This window comes from Fundulus heteroclitus, chromosome 14 (assembly GCF_011125445.2).
Source record: "Fundulus heteroclitus isolate FHET01 chromosome 14, MU-UCD_Fhet_4.1, whole genome shotgun sequence".
Taxonomy (NCBI): domain Eukaryota; kingdom Metazoa; phylum Chordata; class Actinopteri; order Cyprinodontiformes; family Fundulidae; genus Fundulus; species Fundulus heteroclitus.
Genome location: NC_046374.1, coordinates 25,594,985 through 25,619,779, shown reverse-complemented (window position 1 = coordinate 25,619,779; position 24,795 = coordinate 25,594,985). Strand labels below are relative to the sequence as shown.

At 39.8% G+C, this 24,795-nt stretch overlaps 1 protein-coding gene across 1 annotated transcript; it reads right to left on the bottom strand.

The window, feature by feature from the left end:
• Nucleotides 1–3,538: 3,538 nt before the first annotated feature.
• On the bottom strand, nt 3,539–13,677 carry syt4 (synaptotagmin IV). The gene is made up of 5 exons (XM_012856339.3): nt 13,367–13,677; nt 10,086–10,702; nt 9,673–9,996; nt 5,266–5,386; nt 3,539–4,858 (listed from the first exon to the last, which is right to left on the bottom strand). The coding sequence occupies exons 1-5, from the start codon at nt 13,398–13,400 to the stop codon at nt 4,539–4,541; spliced, it is 1,416 nt and encodes a 471-aa protein (XP_012711793.2). The 5' UTR covers nt 13,401–13,677; the 3' UTR covers nt 3,539–4,538.
• Nucleotides 13,678–24,795: the final 11,118 nt, after the last annotated feature.

Here is a 24,795-nt window from a genome sequence, read left to right as displayed (position 1 = left end):
TTGAGGTAGCCGAGCCCTCTGCAACCAATTCCCGATGATATGACCTTGTTAATAAGTAGCAATGTCGACCAATGAGGATCAAATCAGTCCTGAGTTGCTTATCCCAGAGACACAATAACTGGTTAAATAATTATCACACATTAACAATGAATGTTTCTCAGATACTATCAGCTTAACACAGTGACAAGCACAAGGTGTAAAGCAGTTCTGTATTGACTAGAACCACCTGCTAAAGATCTAACCCCCACAATGAAGTTATCTTCAACATGGGATATGGACAAAGGAACTCCATTTATATACCTTTCTGAGTCTTGAAGTCTCTCTGTAACTCCACTGTAACCTGCTAATGACATTCTGAGCAAGCTCACTATGATAAAATCATATTTAAAGCCTTGCAATGACAATTGATAGGTCCAACCATCAATCATCTATACCCACTTATTTAAACAGGGTCATGAGTGGGTGAGCAGGTTGCCAGCTGGTATTTCCTATTACAGATATTGGGTGAGAGGCAGAGTACCCCCTGGACAGGTTGCCAGTCCATCACAAAGACAAAGAACCATACAAGCACAACTAAGGGCAACTTAGAGAGCCCACTTAATATAACAGTCAGGATTTTGGAATGTGGGAGGAAGACGCAGTACCTGGAGAGAACCCAATCGCCCACAGGAAGAACATGCAAACTCCATGTAGAAAGATTTGAACCCAGGACCTTCTTGCTGCAAGGTAACAGTGCCAGCATTTGCACCGCTGTGCAACCCCATCTTGGCTCGTAACATCCGATTGTCAATGTCTAAGCTGGCTATCTTGAAAGATTTGACCAGACCGCTGCTGGTGTTGAATAACAGCTCACTAATTGAGGCGCATGTTCAAGTGAGTCAGAGGCTGTTTGTTTATGTGTCTGCTTTATCTCACTAAATTCTTAAACTGGGGTTTGTGTCTGCATCACTGAGGATGCTCTTTGCTTTATGCCCATGGGATCAACAACTAACTGTTGTACTGGTCAAGCATGCCACGGACACACATTCCCACCAGCATTGCTCCCCGTCTCACTGACAGTTGTCATAGCAACTGTATCCATCATAGAGCTTGTGTGTGTGTGTGTGTGTGTAGATGTTGTGTTTGCTAAGACTGCAGCGAGGCAAATCATTGCTTCAGAAAGCACTTGAGAGATGTAAACCTTTTATATCCACTGTTCTCACTCCCAGTCTGACTCAGAAATGTGCAAAAGGTCAAACGTATACATCTAGTCGCAGTGCAGGCATAGAAATGTAAAATGGTACAATATCATTTGGCCATGATATGACATAACAGTTCTGGAAACTTTTTGTAGGATCCAGAGTTGTTTTCTGGATCCATTATTACCTTCAACACACTCCCCCAGCATTTATAAAAATAAAGAATATTTATTGTATACTGTGTTTTGATCTCGGCTGGAAGGTTCATCTTCCCACAACACAGAAGAGATAGAACATGGAGGTCTGCATCATCCAAATGGTTTTAAAAAATTTTTGTGATGAATCTATACATGCTACAAAGTATAGTTTCTGTGGCAGAATTTTTGATTATAGTTTTATTGGTGAATTCCTTGGTCTGGAAAGCCGACAAAGCCTGCATTCAAAGTCTCCATGGTGGCTTAAGAGTCGCTGTAGTTGTTCCTGTTTCATGTTTTAGCTCAGATACAAAACCAGAGTATCAACATTGATGCTTTGCAGCAGACCCAGCACTTTGTTTCCTGGATGTAGGAGGGTTACCTTTCAGCACACTTGTACATCCAGTAGGATTTGGCAACACTGAAGTGCAGCTGGCCAAAAACAGAGAAACTCTTACCTGAAATTTTACGTGTTGTCCGTCTGATTGCAGCTGTAAATAATCCATCCAGTTATTCAAGTGATGAACATTAGCAGGAAAAGTCAGTGGTGTAGGTGTTTCATACATCCCATCTAGCCAGCTAAATGGAGCTAATGCCTCTGTTGCTCAGCTTCTGTCTCCAAGCTCGCAGCATTGCATGTACCATTACACGGTCAGCTTCCTGCTACTACAGAAATTGGTCATGCAGCTTCTAAAACAACTTCTGGATTGCAGCACAAAGAACCATCTATAGGGAAATGAACTTCTTTTGAGGCAACAATTCAGTGTTTGAGAGAAGAATAGAGTGTGCGCAGTAATTTATTGGACATTTGCCTATCTTGGCCAGGAGACTCTTGAAAAAGAGGTTTCTAACCTCAATGGGATCTTCCTGGTGGAATAAGGGTTTAAATCATTTAGAGCTTTCAAGTTATTGTGTCAAAAGATGTTGCCTGGAATAACAAGAATCAGAGAGCGGCTCTCGTGAGAAACACTGAGGATAACACAGCAAAAGAACATCCCACTTTTCTGAGGTCCGCTATAAAGCATCTGATGTGTAAGTCCAAAAAAGAAAAAAAGAAAAGTGGGAGTAAGATGACACTGAGGAAAGAAAGAAAGCTGAGATGGCTGTACTTTCGCTGCACCACTTAGCTGATATTAAATTCAGGACTGGTGACTTCATCCTGGAGCACTTAGAGACTCAGAGGTTATTACATCACCAACTTGGAAATGGTCCCAGTGATGTCATCTTCATGAGAAGGGTTGATACATCTGTGCAGATTTTGTATTTCGTTACGGATTTAAAAAACAAAAAAACAAAAAAGAAAACCTGATGTGAATTTACGTAGACTGGAGCAGTTTAGTGACGCTGAAAAACAACCCCAGCTTTTTTTTATTGTTCCATTTAATTTGCACTTTAAGCCCCCAAAACCATATATATATATATATATATATTTTTACATTAATAAAATCGTTGTATGTACACCCGTACGCAAATGTTTATCTGCATCTCGATAAAGACACTATTGACACATTAATCCTACCTTATCCTGCACAACTGATTATTAAAGTATTATCTCAAACCGAAATATAATTTATTCCTACCCTTCAGTAAATTATTTTTTATCTATAGAGAGCTTTCTTACACGATGGCAAGAAAAGCATAAGATCAAAACACAACAATAAACTAAAACATTAAAAAAGTGGTAACCAGGGTCAAACATTGGAGAAATACAGCATTGTACTAAAATGTAAAGAAGTATGTTGTTACCAGAGATGGGATTGGTTTGATTAATTCACTCTCAAAGAAATATCAAAGTAAATGATGAATAGCAGGATTAGGAGGTCAAGTCCACATTTAATTGTAACAGATAATATACACGTTCAACAATCACAGCAATAAAAATCTGAAATATGAATCCGTCTGCGGTCAGATGGGAGTCACCTGGGGTTTCTCGTGGCTTCACTGCTTTTGATGGCCGTATCATCTCCTGATGTTCAGTGAGCATCTTTTGAGCTGTGTGTTGGTGCAGGGTGCTGCATTGTGTGGATGTTGGGGGTGGAGGGGAGTGATATAGGTCCACCTTTAGTTTTGGCCAACAAATACAAACACACAGACAGACAAACAAACACATACATACACACTCCTAACACCACAGGGGTCAAGTAAAAGAAAACTTCAGACTCGTGCTTTTCTCAGAACTTGCCATATTTTATATTAAGTTACATACATTTACATTCCAGCTCCCTTTGTGCTCACAGTAACAGGAACAATACACCTACAGTAAACATCATGAGACTTTGCATCCACACACTCAAAAAGCTGTGTCACCGCATACATCCTCTTCTGGAAAAGACATACAGAAACAAGCACGCACATGAATGCATCCACAGCTATGCCACAGTCCCCGGTGCCCTCAGTCTGTTCCAGGCAATTGGTAAACCACCTAATTTAGGCTTTGATATTTATCTCAGTCACAATATATGAAATACCACTTAGACCTACAAAAACAAGGATAAGCAAATCAAACAGAAAAATTCAACTTAACATGACAAAAAAAAAAAAAACAATATACATCTTTAAAGACCGAAACATTTGCATTATAAAATAATCTTTAATAGTCCACATTTTTTACAGCATGGTCAGGCGTGGTTCTTTCTGGTATTCATACAATGGTCTATTGGTTGTTAACTATAAGAGGAAGAGCTACAGAAGGACATAGAATGTGCAGAAGTAGAAGCAGAGGAAAGGAAAGTGTAAAAGCAACGTTCGGGACATTCTGCACTGCAACCATGGACAGTGACAATTTGCTGTTGCTATGAAGATAATGTTGTATGATAAGACGGGATTCTCAGTGGCAGTCTTTGGGATTGTTTAAAGCTATGGGGTTAAACTTCAACATGCCCCACCTTCATACTGAGCCCCTAAAACTTCAAAGATAAGCAATTTAATGAATGATTGAAGTATCAGTTCAAATATGATCTTCTCCTCTACATAGAAGTCCGTTCCCTTTGATGTTTTTTTTTTTTTTTTTTTTTACCACCCCTTTACCCTAACCCACTATATTCCGAGTTAATGTCCAATGAGTACTGGCCAATGGGACATCACATCCCGCCGAGCCTCATTTCATTACTTTCAAGGTTGCATCAGTTCAGTCATGGGTAAGAGAATCAACACAATCTCAGCTTTCCTATTCCTCTGACATGGCATGCCACTTGGCAATCTGGCGACGCGGGTGGTCGCAGATCTCTCTCCAGTGCTCTCCGGCTGTTCCTGCCGCCGATGTGCCCAATACCAGACGGCCAATAACGGTGTTGGGGTTGCGTGAAGTGCCATTGTCTGATTCCATCAGAAGCAGCTCTACGCTGGTGTCCCTCAGACCCTCTTCGGAGGGCAGATCAAACACAAAGAGCTCATTAAAGACCGGGTTGGGAGAGCATTTTTTCACATGGGTCTTCTTCTTGCATATGCGCTTCTTTCCATGATACATGTTCACTTTGACATACGGATCTAGAGGAGGAGGATGAAAAGAGCAGTTAAGAATATTGCAAAGAAGCAAGAACAGCCGCAGAAAATATCCCTCCTAGCAGCAGTTGACCATTGGCCCGTTCGACCCGGGCCAGATCAATAAAACAATCAATAAAGTGGACGTGATGGATGTTGGCAATGATGACATAAAAAGTAGACTTTATAAACAGTGTGTGAGTACTTGTCGCTAAAAAAAAAAATCACATCCTGATCAGATTCCTTTGGTGCAGTGGCGGTGTCATTAAAGCAACTTTCACAGCATCTTAAGCAGCTGGCGGCATGCCAGAATGAGTTTAATTCAATATGTTTAGCGCAAGGTCAAAGAAATTGCATTTGTGCCCACAGATATTCTATTACTGCTGAGGTGCTGAGATAAAAACCGTACATACCAATGGGACCATTGTTTTCAGTCTTGGGGATGTGCCGAGCTTTGAGGACTACCACAGTCAGGGTGTTGGTGGTGGATTGGTAGCACAAAGAGAGCAGCAGTTCTCCTCGACCCAAGGACTTCTATTCAGGGAACGGGAATGAAGGTGATGGAGAAGATGGACGATAAGGAAATGGAAAAAGGGGATAGAAGGCAGGGGGATTTTGGTTAGCACCTTTCGAACAAGGCTTTTACGCAAATAACAAGACTCAAACTGGCAAAAACATGTTTAATTCACTGGAAAGGAAAATGTCCCCTTGTCTTGACAATGCTTGTTAGATCTGGCATAAGTATCTGATAGTTAAGGTAGTCATAGTGAAAATTCCCCTTTTGCTGCCAAAAGAGCCTTGACCCGTTGAGCCATTGGCTCCACTAGGTGTGGAGTAATATATGGCACCAATATGTCAGTAGCAGGTCCTTGAAGTTGTTAAGTTGTGATGCGGTCTGCAGCCCCATAGCCCACAAACTGCAATGCCATCTAAATCAACAAAAGTAAAAGCATAAAATATGGATATTTATTGCCTTCCAGCCTAAATCTAAATAAATCTGTTTATGCAATAAAAATATCCAATATTATCAACATGTACATTTTCATCAAATAACTCTTAAAACTGTGTCGTTTTCTAAGCATACGGTAATTAATTGGTTTGTATCACATCTCAAAGTTAAAAGAACATTTAACTTTGAACTATCTTGCTTGGTTATTCTACAGTCATGTGATTAGCGCCACTGAACCATGTAATTCCCAAATATAGACTTGGTAAACACAGTACAAAAAGTTTTTTTGAGAGATTTATTATTTTTTTTTATTTAATTTTTTTTATAGAAAAAAGCAGTAATAATTTTGATGTCTTCACAATGTAGGAAGCCAAACAAATAGGAAAAAGCCTTTGAATGATGAAAGGGAGTCGTAACTTTTGACTGGTTGTGTATATAGACTGCATACCTAGAACCAGAACCAAACATGGAGAAGCAGCTTTTAGTTCCTATGCTCCAATTATCTGGAACAAACTTCCAGAAAACTGTAAAAGTGCGGAAAGCCTGAGTTCTTTTAAATCAAGATTAAAAACACATTTGTTTAAAATTGCCTTCAACTGTCCTAGTTAACTGAATCACCACTTTTTTGTTCTATTTTCTATCTATATTTTATTCCTACTTGCTCTTATTCTGTTTTATTTTGCTATGTTTTAATCATGTAAAGCACTTTGCATTGTCTTTGTACTGAATTGTGCTATATAAATAAATTTGCCTTGCCTTGCCTTGCCTTGCCTATTATAGCTCTTGTATTATTGTTCTGTGCCAATTTTTACATATGTCTTAAGAGGTCTTTTTCGAAAATGAAAACTAGTGTTTCAAAGAGACTACACGTATAAAAAAGGTTTATAATAATAATAATAATAATAATAATAATAATAATAATAATAATTATAATTATAATAATAATAATAATAATAATAATAATATAGCTAATCCATAGATATACTAATTCAAAAACCAACAACTGGCCCAGTCATTTTGCTTTATCAATAACTATCACTGTGGTATATTATCCAATTTTTAAGTAACACAACACCAATAAATCCCTAATAATCTATTTATTTGCAGACATTTTCTTTCTGCTCCACATTCGCACATGTCTACATCCACACCCAGTCGCCTGGGATGCTGCCATCACACCTAACCGGATTTCCCACCCCTGCAGATAGTTGCCATGGAAATGAAAAGCTGCACAAAGACAACTCCTGTCCCTGACCTAAAATTCAAATCCCAAAATACAAACGTGTTTGCTTTCCTCTGGGTACCAACAATTCATGAGGAAAAATGTTTGCTATTTTGGGTTTACGTTAGCGTTTAATGGCAACTCTGCTTAATGCATGCTGCCTTGTCTCATTGCACTACGTGTGCTCCCATCCACCCACGCAAAGCAGAGAGACAAAATACCACACACACAATGATAATCGTCACCCTGCTTCCAAAGAACTGCATCCTATCAGCTAAAACACATTAATTAAAAATGCTCTGTGTAAAAACCCCATTTATGGCGACTCTGCATTGATTAACTGCACTGCTATGTGCCCACACCCACTCACATGATGCAATGGGACACAATATGAGCCCCACAGACAAAGAGAGCCACCACCCTGCTAGCAAAGAAATGCCTCTTATCACACATTTTTGTGCATCAGATTTGTACTGTTGTAAAAACAATTCTTCTCATCTTTTACAAAAACACAGATTCAGTTTTCTAATCATATTTCACTCGCAACATTGTCCAACTTGATAAAAACAGACTTAGATCATGCAGATATGCACAAATATCCATCTATTGTGAGACACCAATAAGAAGCTGCAACAAAATCAGAAATTTTAAGTCAACATTAAAGGATCTAAGCTTAGAAGTATCTTTCTGTTGATGGTAAGAAATATGCAGGAATACGGGTGGATAAGGGATATGATAACTAATGTATCAGATTCTGACATCTATTTCCGAGCACTTTTATAGATTTCCACATTATATTTTAAGATTGTTGAATATATTTTAAAGAAAGCTTGCTTTTCTCCAGAAAACAGCTGTAGAAGTACCCACCCAAATGTTCTAACATTAGTATGGAGCAAACAGGTTAGCAGAGTACAATATGAACACCGAATTTATTATTTCACTTTGATTTAACGCTCATTTCCACTACATGGTAAAGCTGTAGACACAGTCCTATGTTTCTATCATTTGTCAGCAAATGTAAACCGTTGCTATAGTACTGTCTGGGGCATTGAAAACGAGGACAAAAAGTATTTTACACTTGCATATTTCATCTCACAGTTGTTGCAGGGCTACAGCTTCTTTAATGAGCTCCCCAAAATTTATGAGATATCCTATAAAAGAAACAATACAGGAAACGAGAAGTCATATCCATGTGGTCTTCTCAGATGCCAGGAAAATGAAACAAAATCCAATAATCGCCTCTCCAGAGATTTATAATGAGTTCAATACATTACAGAGGAAAAATATAATAGGCACGTTATTTTGTTCCCACTCTGGCAGTCCGGTGTTAGTGTCTTAATCATGTGATGTTGGCTGGATATAAATATAATTAAGCAGATGACTATGTTTACCAATGTATGGTAGACATTTTGAGGGGAATACCTAAATTTACTTAAGATATCAGTGTACAGAAATCAGCTTGAAGTTGGTGAATCTGGGCAGAGAGAAGCAAAATATTAAAACTTAGAGCAAAACACGGTGATTAAAAACTGAAAAATAAACTCCTTTGGTTTTTTTTTATTTGTTTGATCTGAATGCAGCCCACTTAAGCACATCCCTCAGCGTCAGTATCAGCTTTCAAATCCGTACATGGCATGTTGCAATAGATCTGTTCAGTCTCTACAGAGAGATAAGCTTCCTATCTGCCTCCCCCGCTAACTTCATTTAACATTAACTCTTTGTTACCAAAGACGAGATTCAAGATGGAAATACATTAAAGTATTTAGATTAAGTAAAAGAACACTTATTCTGCATGGTTTTAATTTTGAAAAAAAGAACATTTAACCCAAACAAATATTAACTGTGGAAATTCTTATTTAAATAAAGGACAATCCCTTTAAGAAGGAATATGTAGTTTTTCTTAAATAGTATGTTGATGGTAGCAATTTAGTTCATTTGCCACATTATCCCAAACTACTTGCTGTGATGATTTTTGAAACTTCTATTGAAAGGCATTGATTTTATAACTAATGGATACATTTAGATTTATTTATTTAATCGATGACTCAAACAATAACAATAAGATCAGGGTGTGAATGATGTTCCATCTTTTTTCTGAAATGGCTCTGAAATGGCTCAGGTCTCAGGCCTGAGTGGGAGGTGGTTGGGAGGGGGTTGGGCTGGAGCATATGTCACCACTCTGCAGGCAAGAGAGGAGGCACACCCTGGAGGGAATGTCACTCTTTTGCAGAAATCAACCCAGCACACACAAACTCACACCTGAAGGCAATAAATAATGCGTGTTTTTAGGGTTGTGTGAGGAGAAATTCATGATCTCCTTCAAGATAACAACTATAAACATGGTTTGAAGTAGCATATCAAACTCAACAGTTGTTTTGTATGATTTCTCTGTAAAAATCAGGCTCCCTCCCAGAGTCCAAAAACATGATGGTTAAGTTGTGTACAGATTGTAAATGTCCCTTTGGTATAAATGTATGAATTAATAGATGTATGCCTTGTTACAGTGTTCCTGTGTGATGAACTGGCATCAGAGTCAAGGTTGTACCCTACCCCCTTGATCACTGACTACACCAGACCCACTTCGACCGTATAAGGATTAAGCAGGTATAGACAAAATAAAAGGAATGAAACATTTGTTGCACATCTTACCTTAACATTTCTCTTGATAATCTCTCTGCTCATCAGGACACGCCCTTCTGACAAGTCAATCCCTGACAAAGGTACAAGGGTCTCTCCAATGACCTCGTCACGAGAAAACCGATCAAAGCTCAGCACCATGAAGTGAAGGGCCAGCTCAGACACCCGAGCAAGTGGGATCCCATAGAAGCTGAAGGTCTCATCGAAGGCGGGGTCTAGAGTCTTACGAAGGACTCTTGTCTTCACTCTGTGCTTTTTCTCCGGCAGCAGGGTCAGCTTGATGTAGGGGTCAGAGGTAAGCGACTGCTCATCGGTTGGGGACAGACCATGGGCTTCCTGGACAAAAAGAGCAAAATATTAAAGTGAGATATTAGTTTAAAAAAAAACTCAAGAAGTTCCCCTTAATAAGTATAAATGTATAGTACCTTGATGTGAACAATAAATGCCTTCCTCTCTGCCTGGTACTCAAGTGAGAAGTGGAGAGTCCCTAGACCCCCCTCCTTGTCCTCTCCCTGAGGTCTGTCAACCGCTGGGGTAGGTGCCTGGCTCGAGAGAGCGCTGGATGGTGAAGGTAGGTCACGGCGTTCCATTGCACCAGGTTGGGTGAACCCTGTCTGAGGAGAGGGTAGCTCCAGGTCTGGGGAGCTCCGCACCGTCTGGTGGTGATGGTGAAAAGGCTTGGTGGGAAAGTTTCCGTTCAGATCACGCTTCTCGAGATCAAGATGCAGATCTGATCTGGAACCATTTGGACTCAAGGCAGTTTTGCCAGTGCCAGAAGGACTCATTGGCGTAGTTTGGCAGTTTCCATTGACATCGGTTTTACCGTTATCATTAGATGTTGTAGTGGGTGCAGCAAACTTCTTTTTGCCACTCAGGCTCTCTGGGTAGATGTCAACCCCTTTAAGCATGTGCACAAACTTGTAAGGAGGTGTCTTCTGGGACTTGTTGGTGTTTTTGCGCTGGCAACAGATCCAGGCGAAGGCTGATGCAGTGAAGACAATGCCGAAAACACTCACTACAGCAACACCCACAGGCACTGCCACTGTGGAGTGGGATGGTGAGAAAGGGGAGTAAAAAAGGGAAGGGAGATATAGAAAGAAGATGAGTAAAATGTCAATGTAATAGTTACTAGAAAGAAACACACTGAAAATAAAGCAGTTTCTGCAACACAAGCCACCATTATTGTGCTGTTGTGCAAGAGCAACTGAATATTTTTTCTATTTCTGACACCCTGCATCCTTGAGTCAAAGGAAGACAAAAGTATTCCAATTTTAGTTATTAACTTTGATCAGAAACTGCTAGAATCAGGAAGGAATTACCTGTAACATTACATATTCTGCTAATATATAAATTGTTGGGATTACAACAGTTAAAGAGGATGTTGGTTATTTTTACCCTTTTGCCATTTCATCCTTTAATCGTTTTGGCCATGTCATGCCTAAACATTTTCATATACGACATAGAGCAGTCAGCCATTAGACATTAGGTGCCAACCAGTCATCAGTTTATATCAAGAGACGAGTTAAATGTAGAGCACACAATTCATTGAAATATACAAAGTTCAGATGTTTCTTACATTGCCTTTAAAACCAGGAAGTAAAATAAATGTTCTGTGATTTATAAAAAGTCTATTGAAAGGTTTTCTCACTTAAAAAAACAACATCTACCAACAGGAGGTCCTTCAGAGCTATTTTGGTTTAATTAAGGGTTCTAATCTGTCACATTTATTAAGAGTGCACTGCAAGTTGAGCTTCAGAGCTGAAATAAATGGAGAAACTAAAAAAATAGTTTTCAGAAAATGATAAATTATTAAATTCACAACTTTTTACAGATTTCTGTCTTTTTATCACTGTTATTTCTATAATTCATACGAAAATGTAACTCAGTTCAATAGGTTGAAAATTAAAATAGGAAAGGAGGAATTAGCAAATAAAACGTAAGAAGTGGTGCATGAGAGAACTGACATGGAGCCACTGTTCATCCATCAACGATAGATTTATCAAAATTAAAAAGAAGTATGAAATCATTGGTAGCTCATGTAAAATAACTGCAAACATTTATTTGACTTTTTTCTTTCAAAACATTTTATTGTTAAATTAATATGTATGATGCCGAATTCTGATATCAATTGGATTGGGTGAATAGCTAAAAGAGTTTTGATAAGTGATTTGTTGTTTGAATATGGTTATAGTCATTTGTCATACAGCCCACTCAAACGCAGGATTTTTTTTTTATTTTTTTTTTTTTTTTTTGGGGGGGGGGGCTAATTGTTACTGGGCAAAGCATTGCCTCATTATAACCACGGTGGACCTCATTTCTTTTAAAAGCCCTTCTGTTCCACATCGTATTTCAATGGAGACATTACTGTGATTTTTGCCACTAGACGTCTTTTTTGTTTTGTGGCGCTGAGCCTTGTCTGACCAGCTATCGTTCAGTTTTCCCATGAAGCCAGATTTAATGGGTTCATATCAAAAGTGGAAATGCAGTCCATTTCCCACAATTAAGAGGGCGACCCATCGGAAAAGCACTCAGATTAACCCATCTAAAAGAGAGACTGGCTGGAGGTGCGTGGGTGGTGACCAATCACTCATGCAATTGCCTTTTTCATCTGGTTCAAGCTAATGTGTTGGATCATTTATTCATGGATTTTTCACACACAATAGTTGCCATGGTATGATTAATGTGTCAATATAGCCCAATTGAAATAATGGCTATAAGCAGCTTTTCACTCTACATTTGTTGGAAAATTGCTGATTGCAATTTGCTTATTTTGGGAGTGTGTATACACACACACACACACACACACACACACACATACATATATATATATATATATATATATATATATATATATATATATATATATATATATATATATATATACATATACATATATATATATATATATAGATAGATAGATAGATAGATAGATAGATAGATAGATAGATAGATAGATAGATAGATAGATAGATAGATAGATAGATAGATAGATAGATAGATAGATAGATAGATAGATAGATAGATAGATAGATAGATATTAATGAGAGACATAAAAAAGCAAATAGAGAAATGGGCTTTCTGACATCAAATCAATTTTGAATCACAGCACTTGTAAAAATGTTTTCTGCCTTTCATCTTATTAATATTTCAGTGTATAATCCTGGGTGGGATGTTTTTTCAAGGCTGGAACGGCAGACAGATGGAGCAAACGATGGGAGGGCTGTGGTTTTTGAGCACATAAAAACAGGCTGTAATATTTAGGCTTTACTTCTACTAGTGGGTTATTCCAAATCTGTTTATTTCATTAAAATGAAGTGTTTTTTATATTTTTAAATATACATATTAAATATAATGACAAATAAATTTGCAGTTTTATTAATAATGTCTGAAACCTACAATGACTTCCACTGTGTTCATTCATTTACCAAATATCACTTTGAAAATTGAGGTTTGAATCTTTTTTTGTTTGTTTTAGAAATTTTAGCTCCTTAGTTTTCACAGAATATAAAATTACTCACACATATTTTCATAAGATAAAACATATCTCAATATTAAATCAATGATATTACATTGCTCTGAAATACTAATGCTGCTGAAGTCTTCAGTAGGGATTCACGTGGACTAACTATTGTGAAGAGGAGTAAACTGCCACCACAGACATATTAACATTGTATGAAATCCTGTGTAGAGAGACATAAGGACTCACCAGGCTGTTCTCCGTCCTCCAGCATAGGAGCCATGATCGCTATCCAAGGTGCTGAATGCTTCCGTCTGTATCCACAAAAAGCTCTTTGTTTCTGGCAGCGAGATATATGTTAAGAGTTCGTTGTACTCCCTTTTATCTCAGTTTGATTCGGTTTAATAATATAAAAGATAACTTGTTCAGCTTCAATAATGCAATAGAGAGGCTTGTTTTTCCCAGGGAGAAGGATGCTCTGTTCCTGCTGCTGCTGCTGTCACTGTTTGATGTGTGAGAGCGTTTCAGAGGCGACAACACCCCACTCTCTCTCTCCTTCCATCTACCCGTTTCTGGGTCTCTCTCCCATCTTCTGTTCTCGAGCTCTCTCCACCCCTCCCACACCCGACCAACGCTGAGCTCATCAGTGCTGACGCAGTGGTGACGGAGGCTAGCTGCGAAATCAGGACCCCCGGTGAAGGAGCACAAAGAGCCTGCCGATGTCTCCTGATTGATTTTTAGGAAACAAACGCGGTCAACCGGTTTCAGCATCCTTAGCTCTCTGTTTGTGTGTGTGACGGGGTCTGGTTGTCTGCTATACGTTGATACAACTGATGGCAGAGGCTGTGTTAACTGAAAAACAAAGCAGGTTATCAGATGTCTGTCTAATTTATCGACATGTTTTTAAAGTTTCCGAGTTTGGTTTTGACTTGTACCAATCAAATTGTGTGCAGGCTAGAAATTTAACTATATTTAAAAGCAGGCTAACCCCCTTCTACTTATTTGTATCAATATATTTGTATCAACATGTAATAGTTAATTCTCTTTCACATTTTACATTTCTTCAAACACATAGGTTGATTATATAAACTTATATATTGCTATGTTGAGGTTTTCTAATTATTTACACTATATACAGTTTCAATTCAATGTTTAGTTTCTCTTTTCAAAACAGGACTTTGACAAAAGAACCAGAACAACAAGAACAGAGAGAGGATACCATTTATCTATATTTAGAGTGCATGTATGGCTCTGCATTTTGATAAACACCGTATATAGAACTTGAATTTGTATTTGATATATTCTATACATCTATATATCTATATCTACAGATAGATATAGATATGTCTTGCTTGCCTGGGCTGTCAATGCTTTAGGTTAGTTTGCTACTTTTTCAATTCGTATTCCTCTACCGAAAACTTTTTAGTCCCTTTCAACTGCTATCTAGTACCTTCAAAAACACGATTACACCCATGTACTTAAACAATGGAATTTAGTTTGTTTCTCCATTGTTGGTATGTATTTTCCTGAAGTATGGCAATGAAAGGTCAAAATAAGGGTTTTTCTTAAACCCTGTTCCCATTTGTTATGCTTCTGATTGACATTTGAGTGTATCGATACTTAGAGTATGTGATTATGACCCTTGATGATACCTAAATAGCTTTAAAGTGGCTTCCTGGTGGCAAATACTATATATTGTAATTATATGACCACATTACCTAAAAAAACAATTATTAGTAGAATATAGAAAATTCCCTTAAATCACTGTCAAAGCTAGTATTAAATGTATTTTATAGGGTCTCACAAACTAATGCATGACGGTTACAAAGATAACACCATTTATGACCCAAACCTGCACTGGTTCTTAGCAGCAAAATTGTGATTTGACAAGAAAAAAGGTTGCAAAAATGTACATAAACACAGAATATTCAAAAGATATTAAACAAAAATCTATATATTTCATAGCTTTATCTTCATTATTGACGTGATTATGACTTCTAAATCTGTCATTGCTAACATTCATGTTAACTGAGTGCAATCCCTGCCGTTGCCTACACACGTTACCAAGATGTTCAAGATCTAATTTAATGAAATGCTGCCGCCTAGTGTAAGTGGAGAAAAATACAGGAACATTGATGCTGGCTGCATTCCCTTTTAGCTGGAGAAAGAAAAAACGCCCTGATTATAATTTTTACATCTAGTTTTGATAAAATATTCTGTCATTAAACCTTCAAAAAGGAAATGTACTTAATTGTCATTTTCAGCCATCAAAGCTCAACACATAAGCATGGCTTGCAAGAGCAGCTAGCATGTAATTCCTCGCACAAATTTCCAACAGGTAATTTATTTTACCTAAATGCAAGATTTATGCTGCTTCATAAGAAGTCGGGTAAATCATGAAACATTGGGTCAAATATTGTGACTTTCTGTATTTGTGTTGCATTTTTCACCTGTGTGGAAGTGAGTTCTGTCTAAATTCTCCAGCCACATTCAAAAATATGGCATGTTAATTAGTTAATCCCGGTTGTGCTGGACAGGCAAACTTGTCTAGGGCTTTGTTTTTACCCGATTTTGAATTTGACTAGGACAATGACACAATTTTCTTTTAGAGATTGACCGTTTAAATTAAATTTGACTGAGGACGATATGGACAAAGGTCCTGTTTTTCACATTTAATAATAATTTTTTTGTAAAATGTTTCTAACTTCATGCACTCTTGAAATAATTTGTAATTAACTGCAGTATTAACTACAGAATATATCTTTCCTGTCCTTTTGGCTAAGCCATTCATGCATGGTCTCCCAGAGTTTGTTTTTTATGCACGTCTCCTCAATACTCAATACAACTTTAATTTGTTTGTTAATTTCATTGTTTAGTAATGTATTTTAACTGAATCAAAATGGACATCCAGCAACTGGATTGAATGTGAATTTCACTCCTGTGTTTGCAATGAATGAATTCTATGGATTGGTTTGGTCGTGTTTGAGCTTTGGTAAAGAGTCTCTGTCATGATTTGTCTTCAGGAACCCGGACAGAGCACACACACACACAGAGCTGTCATAAGTCAAAAAACAGAACACAGGGGAACCAAAGAACCTAGGAAACACAGGGGAACCAAAGAGCCTAGGGATACTTGGGAACGCGGGAGAACTCAACAGTGTATGGGAACAAAGGACACTAGGGAACACTGGAAAACTCGACAGCGTATGGGAACGCTGGAGAACTCGACAGCGTGTGAGAACGAAGGACACTTGGAAACACAGCACACTAGGGAACACTGGAGAACTCGACAGCGTATAGGAACGCTGGAGAACTCGACAGCGTATGGGAACAAAGGACACTAGGGAACACTGGAGAACTCGACAGCGTATGGGAACGCTGGAGAACTCGACAGCGTGTGGAAACGAAGGACACTTGGAAACACAGGACACTGGGGAACACTGGAGAACTTGACAGCGTGTGGGAACGCTGGAGAATTCGACAGCGTATGAAAATGCTGGGGACTTGAGCGTGCACTGGGCAGCGACAGACCGGGTCCACCAGGGGGCACAGCCGGCGACTTGGGAGCGCCGGAGGGCTCTGGCACTTAGCACTGGAGAACACAGGAACTTGAGAACGTTGGGAACGCAGGAACTTGAGAACGCTGAGAACATAGGAACTTGAGAACGCTGGGAACGCAGGAACTTGAGAACGCTGGGAACGCAGGAACTTGAGAACGCTCGGAACACATGGACTTGAGAACGCTGGGAACACAGGGACTTGAGAACGCTGGGAAACACAGGGACTTGAGAACGCTGGGAAACACAGGAACTTGAGAACGTCGGGAAACACAGGGACTTGAGAACGTTGAAAACAGCACAGGAACTTGAGAACGTTGAAAACAGCACAGGAACTTGAGAAAGTCGATGGAACTCAGGAACATAGAGAGTGCTGCTGGAACTTGAGAACGTGGAACAGCACCGGAACTTGAGAACATGGAACAGCACCGGAACTTGAGAACGTGAAACAGCACCGGGACTTGAGAACATGGAACATCACTGGGACTTGAGAACCTGGGTACAGCACAGGAACTTGAGAACGGCGGTAGGTGGAGAAGGTGGAGAACGCCGGCAGGTTGAGAACGTGGATCCGGAAGCAACTAAATCCAGCCGGCTCCTGCACAAAGCTGTGTGTGTGGTGTCCGGGTTCATCTTTGGCCGGGTCGTACTGTCATGATTTGTCTTCATTAGCCCGGACAGAGCACACACACAGAGAGCTGGTCTTGAGAGTTTACTGCAAGAAGGAGTAGTGGAAGGTGAAAACCAGAGTCAGTTACCAGGCTGGAGTTGATGATTTGCAGGAGCAGGCTGACTGGAGGAAACCAGAGAAATGAAGCACTGGGGTAACAGAAGTTCCAACAGCAAGACAGAGTACTGGACTGGACTGGCGTGGTGTGAGTTGAGACTGCAGAGATCATGCCAGAAAGGCCTAACTTTCACACACAGCCAGGTATAATGAAAAAATTAACCAATTTCAGTGTCACATCTGAAGCAAATTTCTGACAGGTTAGATTTGAATGAATGTATTTTTTTCTGGGGTAAGGTACAATTGATGTAGAAAATTATAATTCATATATCTATACCAGGAATTGATCATATTTGGCAGGCTATTTTTACATAATTATTTAAAAAATTTTTCAGCAATTTTAACATTGAGGCCTGACTCCCATTTAGTTCTAGACTTATGCATACCTGGTTTTGAGCCTTCATTCAACAACAAGTGATACATTTTAGGAATAAATGTATGTGTGTTCCCAGCATAAAGAAACCTTTCAACATCATTCATGGCAGGCAGAGTCAGTTCAGGGCCCAAATTAGCTCTCAAAAAGGATCTTAGTTGGAGATAACAGAAAAAGGTTTGATTGGACAAGTTGTATTTCCTCTTCAGGTGTTGAAATGACATAAAATGTCCTTTATCGATGCAATCCTCCAAGTGTTGGATTCCCTTACGATACCATACATCCTGAATCTTATTATCAAGAGTCATGGGAATGGGTTCATCTTGCTTTAAAGGTGTTAAGGTGACATTCCCACCTTCAATCCAAGACTTTTATGAACCTCATACCAGATTTTTATCAGATGCCTCAATTTGGGGTTATTTGTCCTGTCGTTTACAGTCAAAGGATTATGTTTATAAATAAAGTTACTGTGGACCCTTTCTTCCAGGGAGTGCAGTCCGATTTGTATCCAAGAGGGGGCGTCCCTGCTCTCAAAAAGAGATGAGATGAACCTCATTTGGGCTGCCAAATGGTAGTTTTTAAAATGCGGTAGTCGAAGTCCCCCTAAGGCATAATCCCATGTTAGCTTTACCATGGATATCCAGGGTACCTTATCCATTTTGAAGAAGGACTGTGGTAATGGAATGAACAGGGATTGAAACAAATATTGCAACCTTGGTTGTATATTCATTTTTATACAATTAACTGATCCCATCAAGGTTAGAGGCAACAGTTTGTGTGGGTTAGCTTTTAGGTGGATGCACAGGCCCGCACATCTGCCACGCCGTTTCCTTTTGAGCGTGCGCCGACGCCTAGACCTCAAGAGTGGGGAGAGGGGAGCTTCTGTTGTTCGTTGCAGATCGGGATGAATAAAGTCCAGTTTTAGGGGTCGGTACGATCTGTGGACTCCAGGATAGAGAATTTGGTCTATTGCTAAAGAATGGCTGGTTAAATTGCACATCTTCTTGACATATTGTGCTAGGATGGACATAGGCCATGCACCCTGATCAACTATAATTCAAAGATATTTCGTGGCAGCATGGAGCTGGCCATATTATCTTCCACTGAGAGAACTATGATTAATATGAAACCAACTCTTTTTATTTTGTCACAACTATATATTTCCACCCTACATTTTTTGGAAATCTATATTCAGTTTCATCAGCCAAAGACAGGCCTAATTATTGTCAGACCTGTAAAGGCAACACAATACTTTTAATGCAACTTGTCTGACAATATAAAGTAGACTAAAAGACTACAAAAAGGCAAGAGATCATATTCCAATCCAAAGAAGATAACAAATATGTTACAAAGGCATTGAACCTGTCAGTCTAGAAAGGGTTTCATTGTCATTTCTAAGGCTGTGGGACTTCAGTGAACCATTGTACACAAGACAAAACACAGGGACAAAGGAAGCCTTTCATTATATCTTCACAATGACATGCCAGGCAACCGTTCTTGCTTATAATCTGAAAGTGAAGGTAAAACAATAAACATTTGTTTATCAAGAAGAAATTTAGTAAATTCAGGATCTGCAATCCTCTGTTTCACCTAAACCTGGCTAAGGTTAGCACACCCTGGTACAGACCACTTCTGATGCCAGGCGACTATCTGTTTCGAGTGGACCGCAGCGCAGAGTTCTCAGAGAAAAAATAAAGGAAGTGGAATCTGTTTTAACATAAATGAATGTTGGTTGATCGCATGCAGTTGCAGTCCCCCAGGGTTCTTCTTTAGTAATAAAAATACTCTTGAAACAGAAACTATATTTTGACATATTTAATGTAACAAAGGCAGAGGGATCTTACAGCTTGTGTACTGGACTGTCATATACAACAGTGCAAGATGGGTAGATATTGGGATGTGAGGGAGAGTGTCAAACTCTGAGTTATGTCAGAACTCATCTTCTCAATAGTTTTCAACTAGTTGTGTCCCTCCTTTGTTCAGTATTTACTCCGGTATTTACCCTTATCTTCTACTCTTGGTGTTTCTTTGGAGCTAACTTTATCATTAGGCTGGTTTGCTCTTTTTTTCTTTTCATTTTTACTCATTGCTAATAATTGTGTGTAACTGTCTGTGTGTTTTCCACCATCACACCCGAATTTCCCCATTGCTGGACAATAAAGGAATTCTCATCTTCATTTAGTGAAGAAGCAGTGATAGGAATATGCCATCTATGCAGCCAATTATGCCTGGAAAACCTAGATAGGTGTCAAAATTTTATATTGAATAAATTATTGTTTTCATTGATATCTGCGACTCTGTGTTGTTCTTTTATTAGTCTTGTAGATCTATTAGAACAACATTTACTCTAACAATAACTGTGTGCAACAGTGAGACTCCTTACAGCGTGACAGATGCTCTGCCAGTTTGTTCAGAACTGAAAGCGTCCTGTTCCTGAAAATATGTAGATCTTTTAAGTGAAACCGAAACAATCAATCACATGTAAACTATGACCACAAAGTAACAGGAATGCAACCATTTGTATCGAGTCATCTCACTATTTCTTCAGTTGTCGTTCATAGAGCTGGCAGGTAAGATCCTTTACACTGTAGTGTAAAAATCTTTTACAAATACTGAAAGGTTTATATTAAATTCCTGTTACACATGGTGGTATTTAATCTTTTGACACTCAGAGGATTTGTTCATGGCAAGAATGGAAACATTTGGATCCAGAGGAGGGACTGCGATAAGGCTCCCCAGCCAGTTGGTCTTCATTGTCTCTTTGCTAGTTCTTTTTTACACCAAGAATTCGCTGGCTTTTGATCTTAATCTGGTACAATTAATTTTACTTAACTTATACTCACCAAAACTAAATATGTCAAGATCTACATTTGGACTTTGTTCTTTCAATATTAATACAGATTCATTCTGTCTTTCTGGTGAATTTTAGGACATGTTGAAGCAAAAGTTTAAGGCCATGTTGGAAGAATCTGTTGCACAAACGGTGGGTCTTGATGTTACTGAATTTTGGCTGAAACATTCTGAACGTATATATATATATATATATATATATATATATATATATATATATATATATATATATATATATATATATATATATAGCTGTAAAAATTTTGCATTTGTTTTCAATATGTTATTTGTTGTCAGAAAGAAGAACAGAGTAGATATGAAAGCATCTCCAGGCTTTTAGAAGAAGCAAGGTCTCTGACAAACCAGAAGCAACTGGTAAATAAATATTCATTAGTTTACATATGTGAAAGATTACATATTTCATTTGATAAGTTTTAACATTCACACCCCTATTTTGGTATGTTTCAGAAAATATTCAAGCAAAATATTCAGCATGTAGTAGATGAAGCAGAAAGACAGAAGGTGGGTCAGTCACATGTGAAAGTGGTGACTAAAAATAGAAAAGGATAAACCATATGAACATCTTTTTCCCCATCTTTACAGATAAAGGAGATCTACCGCATTGCTAACGGTATAGAAAAAGCCAATCTGTTGCACTCCGAAATGCAGCTTCTAAAGAGTATGTCTGATGGTAGTCCATCAGTGGAAAAGCTGCTACAGATCACAGAGCAAGTCATTAATACATTCATGACTTACATTAATCTAAGGAAAAAGATATCTGCTGGAGACGCAAAAGACACTGAAAAAAACATTAATGATGTTTTGAATGTTCTAAAATCCCTTTATAGGCTTAAAGATGAACTTTGACAGATGCCCTTTGTTGAGGTGCTGTGATTAATTTGGTATTTTTTCAATCAAATTGTTTATTTTCATTTTATTGCGTGATTCTGAATGTTTCATTCATGTTTCATTTTCATTCATATTTCATTTTCAGCCCAATGTTCTCTGATATCCTGTTACCTTGCTTTGCAGTGCTACCTGATCTGAAAAAATTTAATAAATCTACGTGTAGTAAAGCGACTAAATTCAATATCTGTTCTCTATCGGTGTCTCTTCTGTCTCATCTTATATCCTATCATGCTACGGTTGTAAACTCCCATTAAAATTGTTGTTTTTAAAATATTTACATTGTCATTTGTATCTTTTTAGGTTTAAAAAAGTGAGTGTGTTTTTTGCTTTTATTCGGTTGTCATGTCCTTTCCCTTCTTTGAAGAATCAGAATCAGATTTATTCCCCAACACAAAGAATTTGACTTTGGTTCCATTTTGGTCTCAATGGAGACATTTTAAGTATAAATACATAAAAATTTAAATTGACAGACTTCTGATGGATGGGCCTGTCCCTCTCCCAATAACTGGTGGAGATAGGCATTAGTCTCTCCTCAATTACCTTGCATGGATAAACAACAATCAATAGAGAGATGGATGTATAATGTATATACAGTTGTCAGTTTTTTTTTCTATTATGACTGAACACAACAAGCAGGGAGGCAGGCAGACAGTTTAAGGAGTTTATTAGGGAAGCTGAACTAGTGGAAATGAAAAGAGAACCAGAAACAGATGACTGGGTGACTGGAAGGACCTCTGGTCACTGACTGTAGAAAAAGAGAATAACAGGAGGTAAGCAACAACAACAAGCAGAGAGGTGTAAAGGTGGAAGAAGAGGCTAGCTTATGAAGTGGGTGAATACTGGGTTCTAGAGGAGCAATGGCTGAGGTTGGCAGACTGCTGGTGACATGTAACACTGGTCTGGTGGTGATGTTTGCTGCGGGGTGGACTGGTAGACGGTGGTCTGATGGAGGAGGCTGGAATCCAGGAAGGCTCTTGGGGAGGAACTGGAACTGACGCGGTGGATCTTCGGTGGGACAATGAATGCGTTTGGGTCAGGCCAGGTTCCATACAGAAGTGGGGAACTAGTAGAACACTGAGATGAGTCAGTGACTCCTTCCTTCTGTGTCCTGGCTCCTTAAACGCACCTCTCATTTGTGGAGATGGGAAACACCGGTTGCAACCGTCCACCTGTCGCACCCAGCAGGAGAAGGGAGACAGAAAGCCACACAACTACCAGACAACCTGTACAGCAGTCAATATCTGACAACAGTAGTTTTACGAAAGATGAAGATATAGTTGGATTGTTGAAAATATGCATGATAATGATGTGGGCTCTCTGACTGATTTGTGTTCACACCGGGGTGGAAACTATCTCTGTGGTGGTTGGTTTTTGTGAATAACATTCTACAGCGCCAACGTGAAGGTAGAAGTCTACACACTCTCTGTCCAGGTTGTGTGGGTCTGCAGTACAGCACATGGCCAGCAGCTCCTGTGAAAGATAAAGTTGCCAGAGGCAGTGGAGTCTCTGCTGGCCCTTTTTCTGAACAGCATATATGTGAGAAGACCAGCTCAGGTCCTGGAGAGATGTTTTTTCATAAAAAACAGAAGTTATCCACAGCAGACACAGAATTGTTGCGGATAGTGAGGGAAATTAGTGTTGGGGTTGTTCTCTGGAAGTAGTAAATCACACTGAAATCTGTTTGCCACTAAAGCTCCCTGTGAAAAAAGCTGTATAAGGTGCACTTACAAGAAAATGTAGATTACAAGTGTAATCAAATAGATCTGCAGAATACACCACTTGAAATGATTCTGGGCAGCGTCCATGAAGTGTCCACAGGGATGGAGGATTTTATTTGAACAAAATATTACAAGCTGCTGTATTTTCATTTGCAGGCAATAAAGAACATTTCCTGAAAATAAAAGACTGCTGTCTTTAGTTTAGTTACCCCTCCCTGGGCTGCCACCTTACCGTAGTGGAGGGGCTTGAGTGTCCCAATGATCCTAGGAGCTATGCTGTCAGGGGCTTTATGCCCCTAGTAGGGTCACCCAAGGCAGACAGGTCATAGGTAAGGGACCAGACAAAGAGCAGCCCAAAACCCCCTTATGATGAGTACGATTAATGGATGTCGTGTTCCCTCTCCCGGATGCGGGTCACTGGGGCCCCACTCTGGAGCCAGGCCTGGAGGTGGGGCACGTTGGCGAGCGCCTGGTGGCCAGGCTTTTGCCCATGGAGCCTGGCCGGCTCAGCCCGAAGAGGAAACATGGGTCCACCTTCCAATGGGCTCACCACCTGTCGGAGGGGCCAAAGGGGTCGGGTGCATTGTACAATGGGTGGCAGTCGAGGGCGGGGACCTTGGCGTTCCGACCCTGCAGAAGCTGGCTCTTGGGACGTGGAATGTCACCTCTCTGGTGGGGAAGGAGCCTGAGCTAGTGCTCGAGGTTGAGAGGTTCCGACTAGAGATTGTCGAACTCACCTCGATGCATGGCTCTGGCTCTGGAACCAGTCTCCTTGACAGGGGTTGGACATTCTTCCACTCTGGAGTTGCCCCTGGTGAGAGGCGCCGAGCTGGGGTGGGCATACTTTTTGCGCCCCATCTCAGTGCCTGTACGTTGGGGTTTACCCCAGTGAACGAGAGGATGGCCTCCCTCCACATACGTGTGGGGGGACTGGCTCTGACTGTTGTTTGTGCGTATGCACCAAACAGCAGCTTGGATTACCCAGCCTTTTTGGAGTCCTTGGAGGGGTACTGTCGCGGTGGCAACCCTCAAACACGCTGGTGGACACCAGCGGTGAGCGAAGCCGTCAAGCTGAAGAAGGAGTCCTTTCGGGCTTTATTGGCCTGTCGGACTCCGGAAACAGCTGATGTGTACTGGCAGTCAAAGCGGCAGGCAGCTCGGCTGGTCGCAGAGGCAAAAACTCGGGCGTGGGAAGAGTTCGGAGAGGCCATGGAGAAAGACTTCCGTACGGCTTCGAAGCAATTCTGGTCCACTATCTGCGTCTCAGGAGGGGGAAGCAGTGCAGTACCAACACTGTTTATATTGGGGGTGGTGTGCTGCTGACCTCGACTCGGGACGTCGTGCGTCGGTGGGCGGAATACTTCGAAGACCTCCTTAATCCCACCAACACGTCTTCCATTGTGGAAGCAGAGCCTGGAGACTCTGGGTCGGGTTCTCCCATCTCTGGTGCTGAGGTCGCCGAGGTTGTTAAAAAGCTCCTCGGT